Source organism: Betta splendens, chromosome 2, assembly GCF_900634795.4.
Source record: "Betta splendens chromosome 2, fBetSpl5.4, whole genome shotgun sequence".
NCBI lineage: Eukaryota > Metazoa > Chordata > Actinopteri > Anabantiformes > Osphronemidae > Betta > Betta splendens.
Window position 1 is genome coordinate 2,021,979 of NC_040882.2, and position 24,648 is coordinate 2,046,626.

The 24,648-nt window shown below is 41.9% G+C and overlaps 2 protein-coding genes across 5 annotated transcripts; both read right to left on the bottom strand.

The window, feature by feature from the left end:
* Positions 1 to 568: 568 nt before the first annotated feature.
* On the bottom strand, positions 569 to 14,840 carry bin1b (bridging integrator 1b). Of its 4 annotated transcripts, XM_055506620.1 has the most exons (15): positions 14,475 to 14,836; positions 9,412 to 9,492; positions 9,226 to 9,280; positions 9,009 to 9,103; positions 7,409 to 7,504; positions 7,126 to 7,233; positions 5,263 to 5,348; positions 5,108 to 5,183; positions 4,954 to 5,009; positions 4,831 to 4,875; positions 3,872 to 3,914; positions 3,494 to 3,634; positions 1,937 to 1,990; positions 1,745 to 1,846; positions 569 to 1,484 (listed from the first exon to the last, which is right to left on the bottom strand). In XM_055506620.1, exons 1-15 carry the CDS (start codon positions 14,553 to 14,555, stop codon positions 1,383 to 1,385), a joined length of 1,221 nt encoding a protein of 406 aa, XP_055362595.1. In that variant the 5' UTR covers positions 14,556 to 14,836; the 3' UTR covers positions 569 to 1,382. The 4 variants fall into 4 exon arrangements, with proteins under 4 accessions (XP_055362595.1, XP_055362599.1, XP_055362598.1 ...); XM_055506624.1 differs by lacking the exon at positions 3,494 to 3,634 and having other exon boundaries at positions 14,475 to 14,832; XM_055506623.1 differs by lacking the exons at positions 569 to 1,484; positions 1,745 to 1,846; positions 1,937 to 1,990 and adding an exon at positions 1,997 to 3,378 and having other exon boundaries at positions 14,475 to 14,840.
* A 1,111-nt stretch (positions 14,841 to 15,951) lies between these two features.
* LOC114845942 (indian hedgehog B protein-like) lies at positions 15,952 to 23,400 on the bottom strand. Its single transcript, XM_055506753.1, is given in 6 exon segments — positions 15,952 to 16,738; positions 16,741 to 16,770; positions 16,773 to 17,126; positions 17,129 to 17,212; positions 18,733 to 18,994; positions 21,554 to 23,400. Coding segments are annotated over 6 exon segments (1,263 nt in total). The 5' UTR covers positions 21,854 to 23,400; the 3' UTR covers positions 15,952 to 16,505.
* Positions 23,401 to 24,648: the final 1,248 nt, after the last annotated feature.

The window sequence follows — 24,648 nt, forward strand, 5'->3', positions numbered from 1 at the left end:
TGTGTCCACAGGACAAAAGCATAGCTACAGCAGTGAATATGGAAAAGAGTTAACCAAAATACATGTTATACATTTGAACCTCACTGTTTATGTAGCAGCAATGAAAATTATTAACATTATTTTAAATATACAAATGGGTGGTGAAAATAATTTAGCACACATTATCATAAAGGACAACAGCACCACCTGCTGTTGTAGAAAGAGAAAGTTTCAAGGTTCAAATTCTGTCCTAAACAACATGTTGTTGCATTTTACCTGTTGGTCTCTATTACAAATAAAGGCCTACTGGGTCTGTAGGACACAGTTTAATATGGTGTAGTGTGAGTATTTCTCACTTGAACATCAAATAATTTTAATAAAAAGAATAAAAAAACTACTGAAGATTACACTTATGACACTTGAGGCCTAAAATAGATAAATTACTCAACAAATGCACTATAATGCACCAAATGCATGCAGCTCAGATTAGGTGTTCTTGATAGGCGGAGATTCACCCCCCAGTCAGCTGTTTAGGAGAAGATGGCCAGTATGCCATACACATAATACTGGAAGATAAGATACGACTCAATTACATGGTACAAGTCATCTTTATTGTTTAGATTCAACAAATGACAAACTAGTTACCATTTATTTCTCACTCTGCAAGATATTGAGTAATAAAGGCTTTAGATGGGACAAGGGACAAAGGCTTACACTTTAATGTCTAGTTCAGCTGTTAATTAATTACGCAGGGCTCCATAGATGTAAAATACAGAGGTCAGATCAAATTTCTGCTAAAAAGAGTGAACAACCGCATTTATACCTTCTAAGACATAGTAATGGGTTTAAAAAAAAAAAAACAGTGATGCATTTGAACAATCAACATACAACCATATGTGCATGAGACGTATTAACCCACACAGCAAGGCGTGTCCTCAACATCACCAGTAATGAATGAAAACTACATTTTCCTTTAAAATTGTTTGATAAATTCAGTGACATGTTGTTTTTGTTACATAGTAAATTAAAATGAAATGCTTCATGCAAAGAACTGTGAAATGCTCTCTGAACTTACATAAACATGAATATTTTGACACTCTTACATACATATATTACTTTTCTAACTGCTTTATATATTACTTATAAACTGTTTTGTAAGTTGTTTGTGTTCAGAAAAATATAAATAATTCAGAAATAAGAAATCAAGCCAAACAGAATTAGACACTTTGGATGTTGCGCTCACTAACTGGCACTGGTTTTCATTTAGTGGCAGAGTCATTGGAATTACCTGTGCACTGTCCGACTCAATACATTTTGGTGTGTAGACAAACATTTGGTGATGATTCAACCATGTTGTTGATAGACGAGATTATTTGAAGGAGCCTCTAAATGTGGCATCAGCCTCAAACCTTCTGAGTAAAGTTCTCAGGAAAGACACCTTTGGATGAGATATTTTTGTTCTCCAGCCAAGAAGACTCCTTCAGGCCCAGGAGCCAGCCATCGTCCTGCAGATAAAAGAAACACAAAATAAATTACATTGTATACAAAGAAAATACAGATATAGATGTTTCAGGTTTACTGTAGGATGAGCATTAATTACACACACACACACACACACACACACACACACACACACACACACACACACACACACACACACACACACACACACACACACACACACATATATATATATATATATATATTCAATATATATTCAATAATGTTATGTCAAATATCACAATGCATAGCTATAGACACTGACTTGTTCATCTGGATTGTCAAAGGCCAAAACCAGGACAACATCTCCGATCTTCAGCTCTAGCTCATCACCGTCAGTAGCAGCATAATCATGTATTGCTTTTACCTAGAGCCAAAATTAAGCCAAAATATTAAACCAGTATGAAACCAGAGAACTTAATGTTGGAAGAAAAAGCCGTGTATCATGGGATCTCACCTTGTAGAGGAATCCTGGAGGGAGTTCACCCTTACAGCCATTGGTCACTGCACACTGTCCCAGAAAAAAAGCACAAAAGACCAAGTTTAAGAAAGGATGATACAGTTGGTAAGAATTGAACCAGATTTAAAAGATTTAAAAAGGACAGGTGTTTTGTTATTTTCACCAAATGAGGATGTTGGACACAGGACTCCCAGGATTCCAACCTATGTGTACATGAACTGTACACACCTAACTCCACCCGGACCTCCTCAGAATTACCCCAGCCCTCATTGACCTCCACATCACTCCAGCCCACAGAGGGAGGTTGGTTATTTCAGTTCAAAGGTTTATTCACAGTCAGAAAATGCCTCTAAGAGACGAATAAAAATGAATTTAATTTATACTTAAGCTCCTATAACACTCAATGACACAAGCAAGACAGATAGAACAGACACACCAGGAGGTAGAGACAGGTCAGGACAGCACAGTAGCTGATTACATAGGACAGACTGATGGGTTTTGGAAGAGAGTCTGTTTTCGATGTCTGGTGGAAGTGAGATCCAGAGTCCAGAGGGCGGCTGAAGGCTCTGCTCCCCATGGTTTTAAAACTGCTCTCATGTCTGACCCTAACCCTCCAAAGCTAAAACGAGCAAGACCATCTGAGTCAATGCTCTGATTTCCAGGAGTTCTGTGTGAAGGAAAAACAAAATAGATATCACACAACAGTCTCTGTTGAAGGTGCGAGGCAGTCCACACTGCAATGAACAGCCTTTATTCTTTTACCTAAACATACCCAGTGGCATTGATTTTCTCAACTTATGCTCCTCAAGAGGTTGAAAATGATTCTGAGCCATCAGATTCATTAAAGTTGAGAGAACAATGGTCCCGGATGATGCAGCAGAACACTATCAAACAAGGTTTAGAGGAAACCAAAGGTCTTTATTGCTAAGAAAGTTTGACTTTTACGGCTGTTACTGTTACACGCTGATAGAAAGATTCTTCTTCTACTCCAGGAGTTCCTGTGTTATAGAATGAGGTTCAACTCTGACTCTGACCTTCAGAAAGACCAGCTTCACTCCTCTGGCTGGACTTTACAATGAGCTATTTGCACTTATCGCCTCGTTGCCTGGTTCCAACAGATAACGATTGATTACAGCGACCTACTGAGTCAGAGTCCTTTTAAACATGTATATGATCAACCAGCATCACAAATAAAGGTGCATGCAAAGTGAGATTGAATGTAAAGGTAAATGCAAGTGACCATCAAAACAAAAGTTTACATGCAGTCAAAACGTAGTAAGGTGTCTGCACGTAAAACCGTTTTTTGACCTTTCAGCTCTGGAAAAATTGCAAACTTTCACCTCAATAAACCAACAACCAACCTTTGAAGCTGGAAGTGTGACTGGTTGTAAAATCTCCAAATCCCAGTTCAGCAGGTTCACCCCGGACCAGGGCTCACACTGCTGAACACACGCACACACACACACACGGTGGGAGGGAACGAGGAGAATTCATTCATAGCAGCTCATCTGTATGTTTATTGATCAGCAGCAGAGATGGCTTGAATCCATCTACCTGCTTCGTAGTGGCTGTAGACTTGTCAGCGTCAGACCCTGAAGCTTCATCTTCCTCATCGAACAGCGCAACATGCTGCTGCCGTTGGTCTGGGGACGGTGTGAGTCTGGATGGAGGTCTGCTGGACGGAGGACCAGGCCTCTGCACCAGCAGGGTTAAATGAGCACACACACAGCAGCAGCAGTGACAAAGACACATGACGGACTGTTAGTAAAGCTGAAGAATCGTGCTGGATGAGAGAGGGCGTGAGGTTGTAATCAGCTGTTCTTCCAGTGTTCCATGTTGATCCCTATATTTGGGAAGCTGTTTCTTTTGCTGTACATATTTATTGATGAGCTTTTTATTCATGTTGTGACTACATATACATGTCCGTCTTACCTCTGGTGGTGAGCTAGCTGATTCACTGTGGTTGGCTTCTTCACTGAGAGAAAAAAAGACAGAGGATGAGTATGTGCATAAAAAAACAGCTCAGCACACATGGAGTTCGGGGCTCCGTCCACATGAGGGCAAGAAGCTCTGCATATTTGTGACGGAGCAAAGCAAGCAAAGCTGTTAACGCGTTCAAAAACTAAACCCAAACATTAGTCAAACAAGAGTCACTCGCACAACAAAGTAAGCAAACCAGAGCAGCCTGTAAACAAACATGTGCCAAAAGCCAACAAACTAAACTAGTAAATAATCTAAATATCTAAAATTGCAAAATAATAAAAAAGAGTGTATGACTGTATGGAATTATTTTATTAGCATTTATTTTGCCTTTTTCTTTATGAGTTAAGCAGAAAATAATGCAGTGCTAATTTGAGTTGATGCTATATACAGTACGGTTCAAACATTTGGGGTCACCCAGACACCCACACAGTGATATCCATGTCACACTTTTTCTTCAAACTTCACTCTTGTCAAAGAATCCTTCATTTGCCGCAATTACAGCATTGCAGACCTTTGGCATTCTAGCTGTTCATTTGTTGAGGTAATCTGGTAATCTCTTAACGCCTTCTAACGCAATGAGCAGACACATTGTACCATCACAACACTGGAGTGATAGTTGCTGGAAATGGGCCTCCATTCACCTATGTAGATATTGCAAAAACAGTGCTTTGCTGTCAAAAATAGGAAATTTCTAAGTGACCCCAAACGGTAGTGTATTGGTATTGCATATAGGGAAAGTAGACTAGGTGCAGGTTAGTTAGAAAAAGGCTCTATAACATCCTTGAGCAGGAGGAGCTCAGCATCTGAGCAGGATTCCACATTAAACTCTGAAAAACAACCTCCAGCTTCATTGGATCAAGCAAAGTTTAAGTTTCACGCAAGCAAGAACCTCAGCGCACCCGTTTTACCTCTTAGCACCATCTCGTGTCTTGGCTGCTGCAGTACAACCTCTTCTGCAGTAGACAGACATTACTGATTTGTTTCCCGTCATTAAGGTTTTAAAGCACAGTAAAAACACGTCAGTTTCTTACTTGAGCTGCCGCTGCTCCTCCAGTTTGGTCATGATGTCATGCAGGTTTTGGCTGAGCTAAGGAGACATGGGGGTGATGAGTATTACTTATATTACTGAATATTACTGATGTTAACCAACATCCTCCTATTGTGATCAGTAAGAGGTTGACCCACCTTGCTCATTTCTTTGTGGAACTTCTCCTGATGACCTGCCAGGTTCTGGAAGGTGTTAACATATATGCTAACACGGCTACACACAACCACAAACACACACATATTAATAAAAACATAAATATACCAATAAAATAAACATATTGCTCTGGTCTCACCTCTCCCACAGCACTGGAAGCTCATCCTGTAACTCCACATTAAGCTCCTCAAAAATCTTTTGAGCTTGGCCCAGATCCTCCTCTGCCTGCACAAGCACAATCACTATTAATTATACAGTACATGTACAGTGATCAAGTATCCAAGTGTTCCATGTCCACACCGCATGCAGACTGGCACATACAGGGTTCAATAACTGAACTTCTCTCTCAATTGGCTCAAATTGTAATATTTAGAATAGATTTCAAAGTCCCAGTTATATCAATTTTATAAAAAGGAGCTACTACAATAAAAAGCATTACGGTTCCAAAGAAATAGGCCAACAAATCTGAGGTGAGGAAAGAATCACCTGGTTGAAGGAGAGGTTAGTCTGAGCCACCTGGTGAGCTGATATCAAACCCTGAGCCCAGCCGGGAGCCGCCATCTCCAACAGGGCTGCTGGCTAAGCATGCACACCATGCAGAACACGCAGAGATGGGGAAGATGGAGAGAACACACGGCAGAAACCAGAGATGTGGCAGAACACAAGGAGAGAAAAGCAGGCAAGAATGCAAAAAAGCATAAATGGTAATTAGCATTTAGTTTATGAGAGGAATCGGGTTCATAACAACGGCTGATTTAGATTCATATTACATGGTTGGTTTAAGAAACATCACTTTAAAGTTTTTCCTCTTTTCACACTTTTCAGAATCTGTTATCATCACTGATGATAAACTGCTATACTGTTAAGTTGATGCAGTTGTGATCTTAGCTTCCTGTAGGTAAGATTAGTTTCATCGTATTTAGCAGCCCACAGAAGGCGGGTCAGTTACTGTTGAGGTGGAACTAATGTTTGCTAGGCAGTAATTCTTTGTACAACACTGTAATTCAGTGATACGAAGGTGTAAAGAGCGTGAGTGTGTAATTTGAATTAATCTGTGTTTGAATATGGATGAAAAATCATGTGTCTCAGCTGTGTCAGCTGAGTCTTCTTTGTTAGTCTGAACTTCTGCTGTATTATGAGTAACAGCGTTTTGTGGGTTACTTCAGTCTTGACTTGTTGTTTTAAGCTTTGTAATCAGATATATCGTGGCTTAATATTGGCTGCACGTGATGTGTTGAAACTCCAAACATCAAGAGTGTTGTGTCTTTGAAGTAGTTCTAATTTTCTCTGTATCGTGTTTCAGGGTCTCTACGCAGCAGGCACACAACCGACCTTCAACCGACCTTCAATGTTAAAATATGGTTGAACTACTGTCAGTTATTGTTGTGACGTTGATGCAACATTGAAACAAGGTTAAATGGAGATGGTTGTAAAAAGGTTAACAAAATACTTTTAAATTAATGTTGAAATATTGTCAGTAGTTTTTGTGACGTTGATGTAATATTGAAACACCCCATTAATGTTGATTCATCTTTCAAAATCAACACATAATCCAATGGTCATTCAACTATAATATGACATTGTTTAAACTATAATTCAACATTGAACTGCCTGCTGTGTATGGGCAGAATGTGTTTATAGACATTTTGCATCTCGTGAAATGTGTCCGTTGATGAATGTTTCTGTAGTTTACATTTTATGTGGTATTAAGTTTCACATGCATCACTAACAAAAACAAACGAGCACAATAAATTTAGTCAAACAAACACACAAACTGCTGTTTGATGTAAACACACACACAAACGCTTGCATGCGCGCCCCTAACCCTAACCATCACAAATGAAGGCAGACGTCTAACCTTTGCTCTAATCCAAACCAAACCTCTAACCTCAGCCCTAAAATCACATGTTGACCATCAGGAAGAACATGTACACACACACACACATGCACGCACGCACGCAGGCACGCAAGCACACACACACACACACACACGCACACATACTTTGGCGATCTTGGCCTCGTCCTTCTTCTTGCCTTTCTGTAAGGAGGCGAAGTGGTGCCGAGCGCTGTCAAAGTCCACCATCTTCCTGTTGCGTTTCGCTATACGATTCTGAAGGAGAGCTTAAATTTATATCACACGGCACTATTGTCTGTTAAAACACTACACTGAAGCATTTGACATGATTATTATTTTAACACAGTCCCAATACAATCTTTTTTTTTATTAGATTGCTAAATGTAAACATAATCCCTGAATAAACACATCAACAAGTACAACCACACACCTTGATTTCAGGAAACTGAGTGAGGTACGTGTCCATGGAAATCAGGGATTTGTCCGTGACGCTCTGGTGGTAGTCTAACCACAGTGTGTCTATATCCTGAAACACACATGACCCAACGACCTTCTGTTAACTGATATCCACCCTCCATTGATATTAAGATGAATCTATGTTATTATCTATGTTCTTAATCTACCACTAATTTTAAAATATAAAGCAAGTATAATTTCTTATGAGCTAAAAGCTGTAAATACACTATACCTACTCTAAATACCTGTACAATACAAACAAAACAAATGCTCCTCCTTTAACCCCCACCTTACTGTGGTGGTGGAAATTGTCTGACCAAATAACCAAATAAGTTTTTTTGTCAGGAGCTAAATGCCCCTGGTAGGGTCTCTCACCGGAAGCAAGTCCTCGGTGATGGGACAGATTAGGTTCAAAGTCAACTATGGATAAAGCAACATTCAGCATCGTAGCCCCACCCACTATAATGCAGCTGGGGCCCCACCCTGGAGCCAAGCCTGGTGTTGGGATTCGGACATTGTGGCCTATCCTTTTGCAAACCCGCCACACACAGGAAGACCCGCAGGGGGCCGATGCTTTGCAGATCAGTCAGCAGCAGAAGGTGTGGGTCTCAGTGACCTGATCTCTGCAAGCTGACTCGTCACAGGGTGACTTCTTGAGATGGACTGGATTCCTTTCTCACAAAGAAAGGAATCTTGGGGTCTGTGGAACCTGGCCCAACTACCCAGCTGGTTCTACTGGAGAGTGGTGAATGGAAGGATGGACTCCCATGATCTAAACCTGAGTGGTTTTCTGTTACTGGACTTTGTTGTTGTTTTAGAATAAGGGTGTTCATCAGTGTACATAGAATCAAGATACCCTTGGCCAGAGATCAGTATTGTAGTTTTGTCATTTGATCTTTAGCCATATGTCTTGGACATTCGGGTAAAGAGAGGCTGTGCTGTCAGCTGATCACCACCTGGTGGTGAACTGGATCTGTTGGCGGAGTAGCAAACCTATGTACTGTAGGCTTTCCCAGGGGGGCTGGTAGGACTCCATGGGGTTTAAAGGGTGCTACACACGGTCTAGACAGATGTTGGAGTTAAAACTCCATCTGATAGTGGGTTCAGACAGATCTCGCTGACAGACCCTAACAATCCCCATCCGAAAAGCTCCTGCAACTTGTTTGCGTGTTTGGACCACAAACCAAATACCGTGGCAAATGTGTGAACATTATTACACTCTGCATTTTCTGTTTTTATAGGAAACACTGAATGCTTTCCGCACTTTACCTCCAAGGTATCGTCCATTGCCTTCTCTATCATCTCCTTCAAGATGGAAGGAGAAGCATGCAGTTAAGAGAAAAAGGGGTTAGCAGATAAAAGAGAAAATGTGAGTCTTCCTGATGAAGATAAAAATGGCTATAAAGTTTTTTAATTTGGAAGATTTTTTTAGACAAAATCCCACTATCCCACAAGATCCCACTTAATATCATGTGTACAAAGAAAGAAAGAAAATAAGACAGCAGCAAAGAGGACAGCAAGACAAGAAAACAGGAAGATTTGGTTTCATTTGGTTCATCTTTTCCTAGTCTTACCTCTGCCGCTGCATCCAGCTCCTCTTTACCAAACCAGTCGGGTTCGTACATTTCAGCCAGACAGTCTTGCAGTCGCCGTGACGCATCATGCATCGCTGACACACAACAACACACAATAGGTTTAGCCACAACCCTCATCACCTTGATTCCGGCTTAACTGTTGCACCACTGGCACCAATTTATTATCATTATATTTTAATAATTATAACCAACTCACTTTTCACTGCTGTCAAGTAGGCTTTAAGGTCTTTCTGTAGTTTGGTGCCTTCCGCCTAAAAGAGCAGCACTGTGAAATTTAGTCTAAACTTCAAGGTGATATAAGCCTGAAAAATGTTGATGTTGATTTAGTCGGGAAAGAATTTCACACAAACCCATCAAATGAAAATGAAAAATGACTGCTCACCATTTGCTTGTTGAAGTTGACCACCATCTCTTCAAACGCTGTGTCTCGGGTCTCGTCTGCTTTGCCAAGTTTCTGCAAGACCTTCAGAAAAGTCAGAACATATGTATTTTTCAACTCATTCAAGTCATTCAATGCGCTCTGTTCAGATCTAAAACTGGAGCCATACAATATGTGTCTATTTAGGACTACCTGTTAAAACCAGGTGTAGGTGATTAACACTCACTGTGTGTGTGTGTGCGTTTGCCCCTCTACCGTGTTTATTGCCCAAATGTGACACACAAGTTTGCCATTTCTTTTGACATACAGTATGTGTTACATTACAAAGTCTGTAGCTTTCACTCATAGCATGCTGTGCATTCACAAAGCAATGATTTAGAGCACTGTAAACTCTGATTATTGGTGAGTGTGGATTTTATACTGTACAAGTCGGTGGAGATTCTTTTATATACACTTTATACTTTATTGTTGTACCAGGTATTACACAAACATACAATACAAGAATATTAGTTATACAGATGAAGAGGTAAAAGCATATACAGTAGTTTGCAAAAAGTAAATACAGACCACAACCAAACAGTCCAATGTGGAGCAAGCATCCTCTACAACCAAGCCTGTATGACTCTCTACAATACTTTCAAGTCAGACAAGAGTCCAATACCAATTTTAGAGTAGTCAGATAAAACATAAAACAGTGTAAGAACAACCCAATTTTGTGAATATTCAGACCGAAAGGAAGCAGGTACTATATAATGTGTACAACAGAGGACCAAGGATTAAGCCTTGGGGGAAGCCGCAAGCTTTTAAATCGAAATTCAACAGAAAATGTGACAAGTCAGACACCCGACGCCATGTAATGATTATGCTCAACAATATCAGATGCTGCACTTTGATCCAGCAGCATAAGAACTGCAGTATTCTCTGCATCGTGTAGAAAACGGAATGGCCCAGCTTACTGATGTCATTCTGTTCAAATTTAATTTGAACTGAAATGATTAATATTGATGAGGTTGAAAATGATCGGTAACAAAAACATCTTTAAATCATTGTGAACTTCACAAAGACATGAAGATTTCTTTAAGTTCTGAAACTGATACAGGTTGGAAGTGGTCAAACGCAGTTTGGCAACCGATATAATGATGGCAAAATCGCTGATTTCTTGATTGTAAAAACAGGATGAGCATGAGGATTATTGCTATACTGTTTTTATTATATTAATGAAGTATTTCAGTTTCTCCACTCCACTTAATCAAAGTACTGTTAGTGTTATGAACTGTTCATCACAGTATCAAATGAGACGAATCACATTGGTGAGGCTGCATCTCCACCACCTGCTGCTGCCCTAATCTTAACGGATACACAAACTATCAACACACAGCAGGGACTTCCCCCAAAACATGCGCGCACACACACACACACACACACACACACACACACACACACACACACACACACACACACACACACACACACACACACACACACACACACACACACACCTGTTCATTGCCAAAGATTGTTTATAGCTAGTAAATAACTATTACCTCCAAGTCCAGACCCACTATCTGCTGAAGATATCTGTGTCACTGTATTTGTTCTGCTGTGTGTCTTTGCAGGCCAGTGTTTGGTTTCACTCCCTAAAATACCCCACTGCACACACACAGACAGTTTGTGGGTTAAGAGAGAGGAGGGTAGCTATAGATACACCCCCACTACACACAGCAATGAGGCATGCTTGGAGTTCTGTAAGAGACAGGTGTTCAGGATTTTAATGTCTAAACAGAATGAATCATAAAAAATATATAAATTGATTTCAAACAACTTTCAAATACAGTGAGAATTCCAACCGCTCACTTTCTGCTGCTATGCACCGTGCATGTCGTACTTCCTATGCAGAACAGCTGTTAGCCGCTAACTTTTAAACTGCATCATTACAATAATAAGTGATTTGACAAGGTCAAGAAACAAGTACTTTGGATTAGTGAGTTATTGATGCAGGGTTAAAAACTGCCATCTTTCTTCAAAATAAAGGCACTTGTTGGAAAGGTGGAATAATAGATGAGTCCAAGTAGATCTCCAAAGCTTCTCAGTGGAAGAGAACAGACGTACACAGGAAGGTAAATTATCAGAAAAAAGGTCTAACTCCTACTCCAATTAGCACATATACATGTACACATTGCACAAAAGTGAGTGCACATTTTGGTCAATATTTTATCCTGATAACACTGAGGACACAATACAGATACAGTGATATTATGCTGTGACTATGTTACATGTTACCGGGTAGATGCTGTGATAGTGGCACAGGGCAGATCTTCTGTTTCCTGTTTGTAAGACTTCTAGCTTCATAAGAAATAAAGAGATGTAATGTGTTATTGTGTGTGTGTGAATGCTGAGCGTGAGGCAGAACAAGAGAGAAAAGAGCAGATCACTTAGCTGTAACGTCGTGAATGATGGGTTGTAGGTTTCACTAAATAAATAAACCCCATGGTTACTCTAGAGCAAGGGTGTAGACCTGTGGTCCTCCAGGGCCACGGTCCGGCTGGTTTTCCAACTCTACCTGCTGATCACCTTGTTTAGGTGTCCGCTGGCTTATCCTGCTGCTGATTGACTGAACACACATAATCAACCAGTAATAGCAGGGCCAGAGAGAGAAAAGTAGCAGAACATTGGCCCGAGTCTGACCCCTCTGCTCTAGACCAAGCTGTCCATGCTCAGTTGAGGGGAATTCACTTCACTGATCCAAGATGGACAGAAGAACTGGACATTCTGCCATTGACAGTACTCGCCAAATGCTTGGCGAGTTTGGTCGTGTTCAAGACAGGACTGTTGGCAGAGAAGTAACCAGCTACTGTAGGTTGGCAGTGGTGAACAACAGCTGCAACACCATCTGACAACAGCAGCTCCAATCAAGACATTTAAATGACTAATAAAAAGACTGAACAGCCAACAACAAACCAGGACAAAAAGCTGGTGTCATTAAAACAACTGGCTGTAAATGAGATGGTTCCTTGTGTCTCTGTCAGTGTGACAAACGATTTAGAGTTAGAGGCCTTTTACATGTGTCTGTATCCTTGGGCTCATTGTGCCTTAATTCAGCTTTTGTTAGTTATAGAGTGAATAAAGCATCATTTACTTTTTAGTCAGTTAACTTAAGCACAGATTTTCTTAAAGGGAACTTGGAACCCGATCTCAAATGTGTGTTTTCATTATGTTTGTGTATTATCATTATCATTATTATTATTGTTACTACTGTTACTCTTACAGTAAATGCTGCATGCTAAGCTGCACAATACAGACAACTTGACAACCTCAGGGAAATGGTGATGAAACTAGATATAATACCATATGACTGATACCGAGGTTTAAATCTCATATTGAACAGGACAGAGCCGACACTGGAGGGCTAAAGTCAGTGGAGCTGGTTGAGGTGAGGTGGACGGCAGCGTGCCAGCAGACAGACAGCTGAGGCCGACAATGCTCCCCTCCTCCACCTCCACCAGCCTCAGAGGGAAAACGATACCCTGACATTCATGAACACCACCAGCAACTCAAAGCCTCCGTATCACCTAAAGGTTGGTCGGAGCTGCAAGAAGACTCTGATTCATGTCCCCAGATTCATAATTAACTCAACAGTGTGAAGTTTTATCTTGTAAGACGGAGGAAAGGGAACATGATGAACCAGCTTCTGTTTATTACTGACTAAACACAGACGTGTTTAGACACTGACACAGACTGTCAGTTAGTTTCCTTGGACAGACATGTTCACTGTAACCACTCAACTCTATGTTTGAAGCATTAGTCCGATGACACATCACCGGGAATTAACGGCTTCTTGTATTTATTGACTATGCAACAATGGAACAAGATCAATTCAGAACATTTTCTGCTCAGATTTTAACAAATGCTAAATGCACAGTGATTCAGATGGTACATATGTCATGGCCAGAAGTCATTAATGGTATTAGTTAAAATGTATAGAAGAAAGAAGAAGAAGAAAACAATTTTGCAATTTTTCCTGCATTGTGATGTTTGATTTAAAGATTATGTGGAGTCTAAACTTACTGACTGCTGTTTGACACAAATGGCACGTTTTATCAGCTTGTTTTGAGAAACTATAGGAAATTACTTAAATAAATAGCGCCTTGTGATGCTGAAACTAAAATATCCAGAACAGGTTTTAAGATAGTGAAAAATGTGCAGCTGCTGCTGGGAACGAGCAGATCCTAATTAGAGGAGTGTTCGAGTTACAGGTCCCAGTTTGATCCCAATGTGCCTCAGTCGTGAGTTGGTTTCACATTGGAAATGGGAAAAGTAGATGTGAGGGAGTGAGTGACAGCACTCCTGGTGATTAGAGCGTAAGCTTCACAGGCTTAAGCAACAAGAGTGATTAGGACAGACAATAATAACCTGTTGCCCTGTTGCTCACGTTTCATTTATATCTCCTCCTGCAGCCGAGCAAACATGTCAGTTTTACTTTAAAGGGAACCTTGTTGGTTCTTTTATGGCAAATTAGCATTTTATTCACATGTTGTTTTAGACTAAACACAACTCTTATGTTGCCTCGTTTTGAGTGAGCACAACATCCTAGCAAATTTGAAGAACCTGCAATGAACTGTAGGGTCTTTATGAACAAAACCATCCTAAATATATTTAGCACCTATTAACATTAATTATGCATCTGATTGCGCTAATTTCTGCTGCATTTGATGGGTGCAGACAGATGTTCTTTCTACAGCTCCATACACTATTTCACAAAACACTTTAATAATGAGATTTTAATATTTAAAAATCCTTAATTCTAAAAGTCCCACTTTGTGACATCCCCATCTTCCTTAAGAACCAGAAGCGATGCATAAGACAAAAACCCTGAAAAAGTGTTAATTAGTATGAATTACTTAAAGAAGGTCATTTTCTGTAAAGTCCCAGAAACAGCATGGCACTGATGTGGAGTATTCGGACTCCTCATCTGACTGAACTTTGCTGAGAGCTCATCAAAGGTCCAGCCTGTGTCACCGGACAAACTGCTGACATCTGACGGTAACAGGCGTCCCCGCCGCTCCTACCTTCTCCTGCGCTCGGGACAGCCTCTTCTGGACGTTGATCGCCAGTTTCCCGGGGATGACTCCTTTTCCTGGCTCGGCCATGTCGCGCTGCGTGGATGGTTCCACAGACGGCGGAGGAAATGTCAGTGAGAGGTCCCCTGGATGCCGACGGTGCGTAAAGCCACACAGGCGCTCTCTCCGCGCGTAACTCTAATCCGACGACTGCGTCTTAAAGGCGCACTGGTAGACGAAGCGCGTGCGACACAAGAAAGAAGAAAGAGCACAAGAGAAACTACACGCACGAGGAGTTTGGAGGAGAAAACTCAGGAGCAGCGCCTTTCTCTTCGTCGCTCCTAATGTTAATTGATAGAGACTCGCGTTCGATGTGGAGAAGTATAATGTTTCCTCAGTCATGCTCTTAAAGGCGCAGCAGGACGTTATTATTAGCCGACAACTGTTGCATCCAAACAACTGGTGTGTGACTGTCACAGGCCTTATTTTAGCCCTGATACTGTATGAGACACTGGAGACAAGTTTCAAATGAAAGTAGTACGTTTATTTTTATAGTTTATTATATATATTATATATAGTAGACCTATATGGATATGTGATATATGATAACTGGTTTCATTTGTTATAGGTAGTAGATTATTTTATATAACATAAAATAAAAATTACTTTCTGTCCGTAAATTTGTGTTGACCTGTAAAACGGATTAAAGTAGAATTTAAAGTTTTAAAAACAAACTTAAAACTGTGAACATTTACACCTTTCTATACTATATGAATTGCAAAGAACACATGGAGGCTACAGGTCAGGTCTCTGCTATAACAGATATGTTTCTTCAAGACCAATTATGTTCCTTTAGGTGAGATAGATATGATAATGAAATATGAATTGTGGCTAGTAGTTATATGCAATCTGCTAATTAAACATTGAAAAATGCACTCTTAAGTTATTGCAAAATCTGACTCTGTGCCTCACCAGCCACGAACATCACCGCACGTCACTGTAGAATATGCAAGATAACTGTTTATTCTAACCTGTTACTATGCTTCTGCATGAGACTAACTTTTCTCCATCTCCAATTCTATCCAGCCGTCCTGTTTGTCTTCAGTCACTGGTCCAACTGACCTTACTGTGTCCCGTTACTGGTCCAACCGTCTTGTTCTGTTTCTGCCATTTATAGCTTTGTTGTCTCCTCTTTTTTCTGCTCTTCTCTGTCCCCTCACTTCAAACAGCTGCCCAACCAGGTCTGGAGGTTTTGTCATCTAATGAGGGAGTTTCTCCTTTTCACTGTTGCTTTCAAAATTATAAGTTAGCAATTTGAATAAAAATCTATTGACTCATTTTTAAATGCAAAATCTAGCTAAAAAAGGATTAGTGGAGTTTATTTTTTTTCTATAAAATTCTACAAGGTCAGAGCAGAAGGTAAGTTTCCATTATTTACCCTTAAATCTATGGTAAACCTGCTCAAATTAACAGTCATCAGATCATGTGGAGCAACACAGATGATGTTTTAATTTATTTTAAAAAATAAATATGTTTTCAACAAATCTTCAGGCATAATAACATCATAAACATCGTTAGATCAACAAACAACACTTGTTTTAAAGCAGTAATGTTACATCGAGCAGAACATTCACCTAGGCTTCACTGTGAAACATAATCTCTTCTGTTATATATAATATATATATTATATCTCTCACATAATATCTTAATTACTTTAAAATAATGGATGAATCAAGTGAAAATTGTGATAATAATAATAATATAAATACAATATATTTTAATTGATTATATAAATAGGCTTGATAATAACTGTAACATCTGAAAATCAATTTAACTTGGATTTGGTTGGATTTTAGTTTTTGTAATCATTGTTTTATTGTTTGCATGAATATGTGTCGCCAAATGTTTCTGAGGTGATTTGTACATACTTCACTTCAGTGGTTGTTGTTTTGTATCGAATAACAAATCTCAGCAGGACTACGAATGTCTCTCATTTTTTACAGGCTTGTAACTGGGCCACAAGTGCAGGTTCCTTTCTGTTTAACCGGACCTATCTCCCCTGTTGTTCTGAGCTACACCCAGTGGGTGGAGATGCTCTGAGGCCAGCAGCAGACTTCCTTGCCAGTGCAAAAGCAGGGAATACCAGTGGATCCCCTTTCTGTTGTGTCCGGTGGTGCCAGTCTGGCTGTAAATCAGCCTCAGTGGGAAGAAGGCCAAGGGAGACAGGGAATGCTGGTCCACCAGTGCGTAGCAGGATGCTACCACCCCATCGTCACCAGTCTCCCATGCATGGTCAAGGGTGCAACACCCCCCTGCCCCCCCGTTCTCTGGCCTGCGTGATCCAAGGCAGACGCCCTCCACTAAGCCCATGTCCCAGTTTACCCTTGGGCGCCAGCAGACACTGTCCTGGGTGGACATCACTGGCATATACCGTGCTGAGAGTGTCATGAGCCGGCAGCTCCAATTCCCAGCAATTCTGCTGGGATACAAATAACAGGTGAGCAGCAGTGAGGGAGAGCTGCAGACTACCACACAGTGACTGCAGGGCATAGAAAAGTTTCCAGGTCCCTGGGTCATGGTCCAAAAACGTCAGCACTTCACTGAAAAGCAGTTGACTGCTGCACTCGCTGCCTGATGATGCTAGCACTTGGTCCCCTGGTTGGAGATGGGCTTCTGGCCACTGCGCACCAACGTGACCATGGTCTCTCCAGGAAAACAGCCCCCAGACTTAGATGCAACTGAGTGGTCTGAAACACAGAGGGAGAAACAGACACAGAGGTTAAGAAGGAGGACAGGACTGAAGTCCCACAACAAGACAGCTTTCAAATGTAGTACAACTATTTAATGTGCTCAGTGAACACATGGAAGCTGATGATATATCGAACATCTAGTATGAGACACAAAAAGTGAGAAGAGAACCTGTTCATGCCATTATTCTGACAGTCTCATTTCCTGTTTGTTACTCCTGTGTCCTGTTACGTTAGCTAGCTAGGAACCTGACCCTTGACTCCATCACTTCGCCCCTCCCTCACTTCCTTCAGGTCTCTTCCTCTACCTCATCCCGATTCCCCCCCCTCGTGGCTGCAGCTGGACTTTGCGTGAGCTCTGCTTGGGGCTGAGATCCCCCCAGAGAGCTGGGTCCCCCCTGGGGTGATGGGGCTTCTCCTAACTGCTGACTCCTTACAGGCCAAGGGCCCACTGGGCAGGATGTTTGGGGTATGTCCTCTCACTGGGGGAGAGTTTGCTCCCGCTTTCAGGTTGCTTTGACCCACCAGCAGCCTGAACTAGTATCAGTGTTGTCTCCATAGCTATTACATCATCCAACATGTGGCCTCATGGTACTAGAAGTGAGTGTACTGGGTCTTGTTCCTCTGCTGGACCTCTGTATGTATGTATGTCCCTCTGGCTGGGTTTTGGTTCCTGCATCAATTTGTTAGATTTCTTTTCTGCATCTTGTTTTTAAAGGATTTAAAGAAAATTAGGAGAACAAGAAAAGGAAAAAAATTTAAAAAAAGAAAAAAATACCAACTTGATTGGCTGCTTCTGATCATGTCAAGGACTGGGCCCTCGCAACCCGATCTGGGAGGAAAAGATAGAGGAGAAGGAGAAATAAAGACGAACAGGGGAATGAAAGGTTGTGTGAGTTAAAATGTTTGCATGACACCCCTGTATCGCTTGTTTGTTTTACATTCTTGCCATTTGCTGTAATAAAAGCAAGAAAATGGCGGGGAAAGAATAAGGAAATGTAAAAGGTGCAACCACCAAGTTACAAGCAGATAAAGGTTAATGAAGAAAAAAATCTTCTGTATTTAGAACATATAAAATGTGTTGAAATTAGCAGCAGCATAATGGAGCATAAATGAAGGGCTTAGGGTTATAATTAATTAATTTATACATTGCTTTACTTACTATATTTTTTTTCATTTAACAAAAAGATCCCTGCTTTGAAATGTCATACAAAGATTCTACATACTGTAACCTTGATTCTTTTTTTTAAAGCATATGAAGCATATGAGTTCTGATTTTGATTGGTAGCAGCAGGGCTGCGCTTTCGTCAGTCTTGGATGTGACAGTTTCCTGTAAACACCAGGTAAGTTTAGTTAAGGTCTATGAAAAAATGAGAGTTTGAAGCTAATACTAAGATTTTGAATAATCTGAGCACATGTAGTTTGAGATGGATAAGAAACATGGGAGTGGATCTGGTATAGTCATGTTGTCTGATTGTGATTGTGATCAAAGGTCCCTAAAGGGACGTTGCCACCCACACCTGACTTGACGCTGCAGTGGATGTGGGCCTTGGACTCGTAGTAGACCCAGTCGAAGCCGGCCTCCACCGCCAGTCGAGCCAGCATGGCGTACTTGCTCCTGTCCCGGTCTGATGTGGTGATGTCCACCGCTCGGCCCTCGTAGTGCAGCGACTCCTCCGAGTGGTGGCCGTCCTCATCCCAGCCCTCCGTGACCCGCAGCCGGACCCCGGGCCACAGGTTCATCACAGAGATGGCCAGAGAGTTCAGCTTGTCTTTGCAGCGCTGCAGCAGAGAAGACACGAACATGTTTGAAACATACAATATATGTGTTGAAAGGACGAAGGGACTAATTTTGTTTTTGTTTTGTTTTTTTGTTTTTGGATGAATGTCATAAAACGTGATATAACCAGTCACAATCGTTTTCAGCTTGTAAAACCCAATGTCTACAGAATTTAAAAGTAAGAGAGAAAGTGAAGCAGTGATAGTGTTAATTACTAGATGACTAAACCTCCATTAAGAGGAAAAAATCCTTTTCCTTACCGCGGCGGCAAAACCAAAACTAGGCAGCGTCAAACCACGATGCTCCTTCCCCGTGCTTCACTGCTGGGTCTTCACGCCGGTTTGTGGTTCCTTTTTAATGCCATAATTATTGCTGTAAACAAAACAGCATTAGTTTGTCAGGCAACACTGGGGAGTGTCGTAGTGCGTTTTGGCAAACTTTAGGTGGTGGAGAGAGAAAACGCAACAGTGAACGCTGTGAACAAGCGGGTGGCAAACCACATGACTACATGGTCCCAGTGGTGAAAGAGAGGAAGGAGCATCATGATGAGCTGCTGGTCGCTCTTATTCATCCTGGCCCTTACCTGCTCACGCTGCTGCTAGAAACTTCATGTTATCATACACTGTACTGTACAGATGTATTACACGAAAATGTCATATATATTTATAAAACCAAAAATATACTAAAATATAAAGTAAAAGAAACAAATGTCTTGTACTTGATGTCATCTTGTAGTAAGTCATTTATTTTAGACAGAGATATCTCAGAAAACAGTATTTCAAACCATTTGAAACCATTGTCACAGTTAACTTTTAGAATTTCTAAAGAATTCCACATATTTAAATATGTCTTTGTATTCAGCAACAGGGCATTTAATTGTGTTAAACACAGACTTTGTGGTCTCTGGAACGTGTTCCATATGCATTTACAGCCAAATCTGGGCTTTTAGTCCAACTGAATGAAGCTTAAGTGGCAGCATCCCTGCTCACCTGGAGGCTGCATCAGGCTAAATGCTGCATGACTTCACACACACCACCTGTGTCAAATCAAACCAAAGCAACAGGTTTGATTCGAACTATTTTAAATGTCATAAATTCTAAAATAAAAGGACAAATAACTTTCTTTTGTTTAGGAGTTTAGGAATGAAAGTTTCAGACGTGCTGTCGTTTCTCTGCAGCCTCTTAATGCCTCTTTTCAGCCCATTGAAGATGTAAATAGAATTCAACCTTCCACTGTTCATGTCTCTGTGGCCACAGATTCCTTTTCACAGTGTTCGCTTGTTTCATCGTGTTTTTGCTCTGCGGCCGGAGCTTCATAAATCACACGATAGATCTTGTTGGTTTTCCTTTGAAGGTGCAGATTGACGGGAGGTTCTGTTGGAGCGGTTTTAGAACTAAACGACCGGCGGCACCAGCTCCGCAGGAGGAGTCGCTTTGAGATGGTCGTTTAGTCTCATGTCGCTTCTAAAGGTTTTTGGATGGAAGGCAGAAAATTTGAACACAGATTTTATGGTTTAATTTTCAGAGCAACTCGTAAATCCGTGAAACACCAGTTGCTTTTGCTCAAAATTGATTTACAGCGTGATTTCGTCTCTGAATAGACACGACTATGTCAAGAAAAGTCAAGTGAAAGCTGAAAAACAAACCCGTATAATTAAGGCCTCCGCAGCTTAGGTCGGCTATTTACGTACATGTGTGCTGCACAAACAAACAAGAATTAAAGCGAAATAGTAAAAGACTGAAAAAAGCGCGTGGCTCCCGTGAACACTGGCCGGACTCTCTCCAGATACTGCTCGCAGCGCGCGGCGCAGAAAGGTGACAGCTCCAGACGGGATTTCGGGTCTGTGGACATAAACGGTGCCGCTTAGGGAGGAAGCCCGCGGTCACAGGAGCCAGATATAAATACTTTATTTCTGGGGAAAGCGGGAGTCAAATAAATTCCACAGGGGCCACATCAATGACGGAGCCGTAACCCCCTCCAAGAGGCGACTGTCAACGGGCTAAAAACGGTAAACATCAATACACGCTCGACGCGGACTCTGACCAAATACAACTTCTGACTGTTTTTCCAGCAAGAAAAAACGATGTAAAACAGGAGCCATAGTGTTTATTAAGAGCGACCGCTTTTCCATACGTTTCAGTCGGGGTTTCCCTTTTTACGCACGAGCTGCCCACAGCGAAGCCCCGCGTGGAGCAGAAAGAGGGAGCTCTGATTCCAACTGGTCACATCCGCGACTCAAGAACAGAGCTGCTTTGTTTGTTTTACAATTACCTGCAGATTAACTGAATTCCAGAATCAAGAAATAACAGTCTTACAAAGTTGACTTAAACTAAGTGATGACGAAAAACAAAGCAGCCCTTGGTGTTAAACGTTAAAGCGACGCGTCATTAGGCCCATTTAGATTTTTAGGACACGTGCGTTCGACTGCGACGAACCTTGAGTCAACAAGAAATGAGTAAGAGCGTAGCAGAGCTTGAAGACATGAACAAAGTGCAAAGAAAAAACTCCTTTACAAGCAGCTCCAGTGCTGGACCCCGGTCCACGGGGACCGGGCGGGTTACCTGCGTCATCAGGCGGTCTGCACCTGTGTTCTCCTCATCCTTGAAGATGATGTCTGGGTTGTAATTCGGGGTGAGCTCCCTGAAGCGCTCCGAGCTGCGGGTTATTTTCCCTTCGTACCTCCCGCTGGCTCCTAACGTCTTCTCGGCCACGTTGGGGCTGAACTGCTTGTAGGCGAGCGGCACCATCTTCCTCGGTGGCCGCCTCTTGCCGTAGCTTTTACCCGGGCCGCAGCCCTCGCTGAGCGGCGGTAGGAGAAAGACGCACCCGGCGAGGCACGCCACCAGAGTCGGCAGCAGCATTCCGCCCCGGTGCCGGTGCGTCACGGCCTGGCTGCCCAGGTGGCCGAACTGTCCCCTCTGTATGTCTAGTAGCGTGTCCACTCCCGTGAGTTTACCTTGACAACTTTAAAGCGGAGGTGATGGAGTCGGACTCACACACGAGTCCAGAAAGGTCTCCATTCCCGGCGCGTAAAAGTGGTGCGTGCGCCGCTGGAGACGAGCTGGAGAGACCTGTCCAGTGCGCTGCCGCCACGCTCCTGTCCCGAGTGCCGGCGGAGGCAGAGACATAAATAGGCGAGGTGGGTTTATCTTGGCAGGCAGGTTCAAAGCGGCTCCCTGTGTCAGAGCTGTGAGAAACGGGTTACGGACAGACACGGAGGCGCGCGGTGCGTAGGCCGTCGGTCTCCTGGGCACGGTGGCGAAAGGATGTCCCAGCGGCGGTTTCCGCCTCCTGGCTTTGTCCTCAGCGCGGCCCTGTGGCGCAGGGCTGTTGGCACAAATGGAAATAGAAGAGATCACATACAGAAGAGATAAGGTGCGGCGGGAGGAGACCGCGCCCTGCTGGGTCTGTCCTCTCCTCCCACCGGGGGGGCCAGGCCCCGTTACCGCCTTCGTCCGTTTATTGCCAGCTTGGACACACGCACGGCGACGCCACGAGACTGGCCAGGCTGGCGCGCGACACTGATCTGAGTCCGATCTTTGGACGCTCGTCTCAGTCAATACGCAGGTGCGACAGAATTCTCTTGATGATGCACAACCTCCACTGTCCAGATGTTTCCATCAGTTCTGGATAACTCAACAATATCCTGCTCACATCTCCACTCAGTTTGTCCTAAGCTCACGATAGACCTTAAGTTTACTCTGAATAAACATCATCAGCGACAGTTTTCACAGTCACGTGAGGGAAACCATCATAATGCAACTTCACACCTGTCAGGGTTGCAATATTATCATTATCATATCAAGGTTTGCCATACAAAGCCATACGATTTGAATTTGCAGTAAAACGTGCAGAAGAATGAGGTCGTCTGAATAGATATTGGGTTACAATGTTCTTGGACAAAAGTGAAACTTAAACTTACAGAAAAACCAGGAATAAATTTCAGTGATGTGGACACAGTTGTAAGTTGCTCTGGGTCTGAAGATAATTGACAAAAGAAAGGCAGCTTTGACAAACATTATTATAGGAGAACCCGCAAACTGACCGAAACCCCAGGCTGACCTCAGCACCAACCACTACACACCTGCTGTCTATAAAACAAACACACATTTTATCTCATTGACCAGCTCTAAATAAACATTCAGGGCATATCTGAACAGGAGCCGATGTGTTTCTAAAAATACGACGAAACATGGGCCTTAAAGCCACGACCAGCTCCTGTCAGTGCTCCAGATCTTTAGGTTCAATGGGAGCAGATAGACACAGTTGGAAGTGAAGCTCTGTCATTGTGCAGGAGATCAGCTGTGGATGCTGCAGCTCACCACACTGCATTGTGTCTGGTTCCAACAACAGAGATGCCGCTGAGCCTGCTGAGCCTGTGAGAGCCTGCATCACCTGAGCCCAGACTGGCATCTGAGGACCAGGGGCCTTTATCAGGGTATTTTTTCAAGGCCGTTGGATCATTTATTTGATGCTGGTTTTACAGTATTGTATAGTCCGGGTCATATTTCTTAGCATTCCCTGAATGAGGTTTCATGGATCAGTTTGCATTACTACATGAAAGTAGTAATGCAAGAAGTAAAATCAATTTTCCTTTCTTTTTCCAAATACGACTGATGAAAAATGTAACGGTTCATACAGTTCATATAAATATCTATTTACATGGCCGTGACTTCAGAAAGAGTAAGACAAATGATTCTGGTTAATGGCTCGATTATGAACTTTGACCCACTTTGAGTGTCAAACTCACAAATGTATGGAGAACATTGAGGGACAAAAGAACACAGATGCCGTAGGAAAAACCATTTACCCATTCCTCTGCAGTCACATGTTTAAGGGTCAGTGTAGCTTATTTTGCTAGCTAGTGAATTTATATTGTGCTTGAGCAATTTCTCTATGCAGCTATAAAAAGTTGATTTAAAGTCCTTGATGCATGTGGAGCTATGGAATACATGTATAAACTACAAGATAAGTCTAAAAGCCTGACTGTAGCTCCAACTGAACCACACGGGGAAAAGGTTCTGGAAACTAATTAATTAATTATCTGATTAGAGATTGACACTGAGTCTTTTCATTTTCTTTTAGCCAAAATAACAATTGATTGATATAATATATTGATATAATGGCTGAGAAGCACCTAAAAATATATAATAGTTACAAAAACGGGGACACTTTTTTCTGTTGCTGGTTTTAATTATGGATTTTTGAGTCTACGTTTATTCACATTGTTGTACAATTTTGTTTTACCTGTGTATTACTATGTGGATATTTCCTCCACCTCTTCCTTTCAGCTCTAATCAGGCTGCTTTCTCAGAACTGTGCATACTTGCTTTTCAGCACCAATAACATTCCTCAGATTCTGACACCTTGAGGCAACATCTCACTTGGTTCTGAAAAAAGGAGAGTGTCTCATCAACCAAGCATCACATTCCGAGATTATAAAAAAGAATTTAAGTATATTTAATTAAAGGGGAGACATCCTCTAAATACTTCAGCACTAGAAATGGCAAGGGCTTTAAACATGTTGCTTTTATGGCAGATTTAGGTTAATATTGTCTCATTTATTTACATCTAAGTGATTTTCTATAGTTCTGCTTTTGTTCCACAAGTAACTTAATATTTGAATTTCTTTGTTAATAAAAGCTAATTACACAAC